At 46.4% G+C, this 2,629-nt stretch overlaps 1 protein-coding gene across 1 annotated transcript; it reads left to right on the top strand.

Annotated features, from left to right (window-relative positions):
- Window positions 1-808: 808 nt before the first annotated feature.
- Window positions 809-2,418, top strand: LOC147453638 (uncharacterized). The gene is made up of 6 exons (XM_086516949.1): window positions 809-841; window positions 952-1,052; window positions 1,153-1,212; window positions 1,339-1,451; window positions 2,199-2,232; window positions 2,304-2,418. The coding sequence occupies exons 1-6, from the start codon at window positions 809-811 to the stop codon at window positions 2,416-2,418; spliced, it is 456 nt and encodes a 151-aa protein (XP_086373075.1).
- The last annotated feature ends 211 nt before the right edge of the window (window positions 2,419-2,629 follow it).

Below are 2,629 nucleotides of genomic sequence, written 5' to 3'. Positions count from 1 at the left end.
TCTACACCCACGACTGGGAGCTAAAGACGTTAGTGGGGGTGTCTGTGTGTGTGGGGGGCAGGGGGCCGGGGGGGGGGGGGGGGTATTGGAAGAGGGTGAACCTACTTGTGGACAAAACATATCTAAATCCTGCACATTCAGAGTATCTATGATTATTCAAGCTTAAGAAATAAGTTATGCTCGTAGTAGGCCCGCTCAATTTTCGAAACAGGGTCTATTAGATGGAATCTTGTTTGATGCTTTGTATGGCTTGAGAGGAAAAGGGTGGGGGAGAACACGTGGAAGAGAGAGAAAAAGGTAAAGAGGTAGATTTTTTCGTGTGGATGGTATATCATAGTGCGTACGTTCGGCAAGAGGCGTAGGCATTGTGGGGACATTTGAGCTAGGGACGATGGCTCAGCGTCGCGATAGCTGAGAGAGATGGTGCTTATGCAGAATAAGGAATGCACGAGTGTCGTCTTGCAGACGACGACAGATTATTGTTCCTTGGGATCCGAACAAGGGGCAAGAGACGCAGCCATTACTGCGGGACGGCAGCAGGGGTTGATGGCGATAGTTTGCTTGCGAGGTCCAGGGTGCATGCGAGAGAGAGAGGCTTGTGAGGCCTTTGTTTGCAGGGCAAGGCAAGGTTCAAGCGATGGGGATGACAAGTGTCTCTCTCTCTCTCTCTCTGTTTGTCTGCAGGTCGAAGACCAGAGCATGTCCGGGACATGAGGAGAGTCAAACAACGCTCCCTGCGTCTTGCTATGTGGAGTATGCCATAGCGATCGTGCGGGAAGGAGGGCACCAGGGTGGCAGTGAGAAAGCGATGACGGGCGCAACGACGGGGTGGGAGGCCATGGTGCGTGTGGGGGACCGCGTGCAGGAACCAGGGACAATGGACACACTTCAACTTTTTGATCGGGGAAAAAGGGAATCTTCGCGATTAATTAATGGGTTGTTCGATTTTAGACCCATTATGTCCCACCAATTTTCAAGCAGGTCGAGTGGCGCAAATTTGATGAGATGCCTTCAGAGATAAAGAGGAAACGAGAGCCACAGAAAAAGATCTCGTAAAGTGGCAGTGTAGTGGGAATTGGCAGAGGTGCGGACAGCTGGCATGGTCGGACCTGCTAGTATCTTTTACGTTTTCAGTCTGGGCATTTTTTACAGAATCGCTGGGTGCTTTTTTTTATCTGTGGTGGTCCCGAGAAAACTAGAGACGCGCTTGCTGTAAGTCGAGATACTGTTTTGATTTTGTTCCCGTTATTTGTACGTGCTTTGTAGATGTTCGCTGTGTTGTGGCAGGATAGACAGTGCCAACATAGAGAGAGCATAAACTCTTTGTTCTATTGGGAGTGCTTGTTTCTATCTGTGCATAATAATCCGGCTAAAGTCCGAAGCTCGTGCCGTAGCAAAGAGTTATCGATGCAATGTTCCAAAGAAATGCAAGTCTGTTGATGTGGAGCGTGGTAAGGGCACGCTGTCAAAGGCAAGTAGCAAAGTAATGGAGGTTAGCGTTACTATCTCGATAGGGGGCGGGGATATAGATGTAGGTTTGATGCATGAGATGCAATGGTTTCTTGAAAATGAAAGTTTGGCAGGGCTATGTGCGGTTGAGAGGGGAGGAGCACTTTTCCACTTGCACTTGCAGATGGTTGTCAGGCTATGAGAAACTTCGCTTATTGCTGTCAATAGGAAATTCAAAGCATATTTGGGATGGGATAAGTGTTTGCCTGCAGGTGGGATGGTCTTGTGTCGTGGATTGAAACAACAAAAGATGCACACCTTTGAAGGCATGATAGGGTATTGCCTGAAGGAAAGCAATGAGCCACATTTTCGAAAATCCATGCATAATGTTAGTGTCGACGATGTGAATAGAGGCATAGAGTTATATAGTCTATATGGTGCCGATGAGGTGAAGAACAAAGTTTGCCTAACACCAGGGAACATTTTCGATAGGGCAATGATGTTTTGGAAGTATAGGTTGCGGCACCCCATAAGTCATGATTTTTTGTCGACGCTACATCAGATGATTAAGAGTGGCCAATATTACCCATCTTCATCATGGATAACTCCGCACCAAGGCCGAGGCATGGAGCTTGGCAAAATGAAGGCACTTTGGAGATGCATGATTCATCCGACGATGACTACTTAGCAAGACATCGTTAACATTTTTGTCAACTATGAAACATATACTACAACACATCCTCGGTCAGACTGGTTTTTGTCTCGTTGGAAAGATAGGGAAAGGTAAGATGATGAGATTCTTGAGATAATACTGAGGAAGCAAAAGGTTTTTTGATCGCAAGTTTGTCTAGCAGCCCGACTGTTCCTGTTGTTGATGACACTGAGATGGATGTATACGTCAGAGATTCACAAGTAGGCGATGAATACATTCCACTTGTTCATCAAATTGGTGTCACAACGGTTGCCTAGTCTAACAATTCTGGTTGTTTGTGTTCGCTTGTCTACCTATTTTTTGTTCTAAGAACCAATGTAGTGCTAATATGTTAATGTTTGCAGAGACAGAATGCATGACCAAGAGCATGATCAGTTGGTAGCATCAGAGGACACAAAACCAGAAGACTTGTTTACACAAGTTGAAGATACACGGGTTGACAGGATCGAGGATGTTTTGGTGCACATT

The sequence above is a fragment of the Adiantum capillus-veneris genome, chromosome 7 (genome assembly GCF_014529385.1).
Source record: "Adiantum capillus-veneris isolate H3 chromosome 7, ASM1452938v2, whole genome shotgun sequence".
NCBI classification, from domain to species: domain Eukaryota; kingdom Viridiplantae; phylum Streptophyta; class Polypodiopsida; order Polypodiales; family Pteridaceae; genus Adiantum; species Adiantum capillus-veneris.
This window is presented reverse-complemented; position numbering and strand designations above follow the sequence as displayed.

Excerpts from the sequence above, each read along its gene's own strand:
- LOC147453638 (XM_086516949.1), top strand. The coding sequence starts at position 809 with ATGACGGGCGCAACGACGGGGTGGGAGGCCATG. Across the intron at positions 842-951 it reads CGACGGGGTGGGAGGCCATG|ACCCATTATGTCCCACCAAT; the intron begins GTGCGTGTGGGG and ends GTTCGATTTTAG. Across the intron at positions 1,053-1,152 it reads GAGCCACAGAAAAAGATCTC|AATCGCTGGGTGCTTTTTTT; the intron begins GTAAAGTGGCAG and ends CATTTTTTACAG.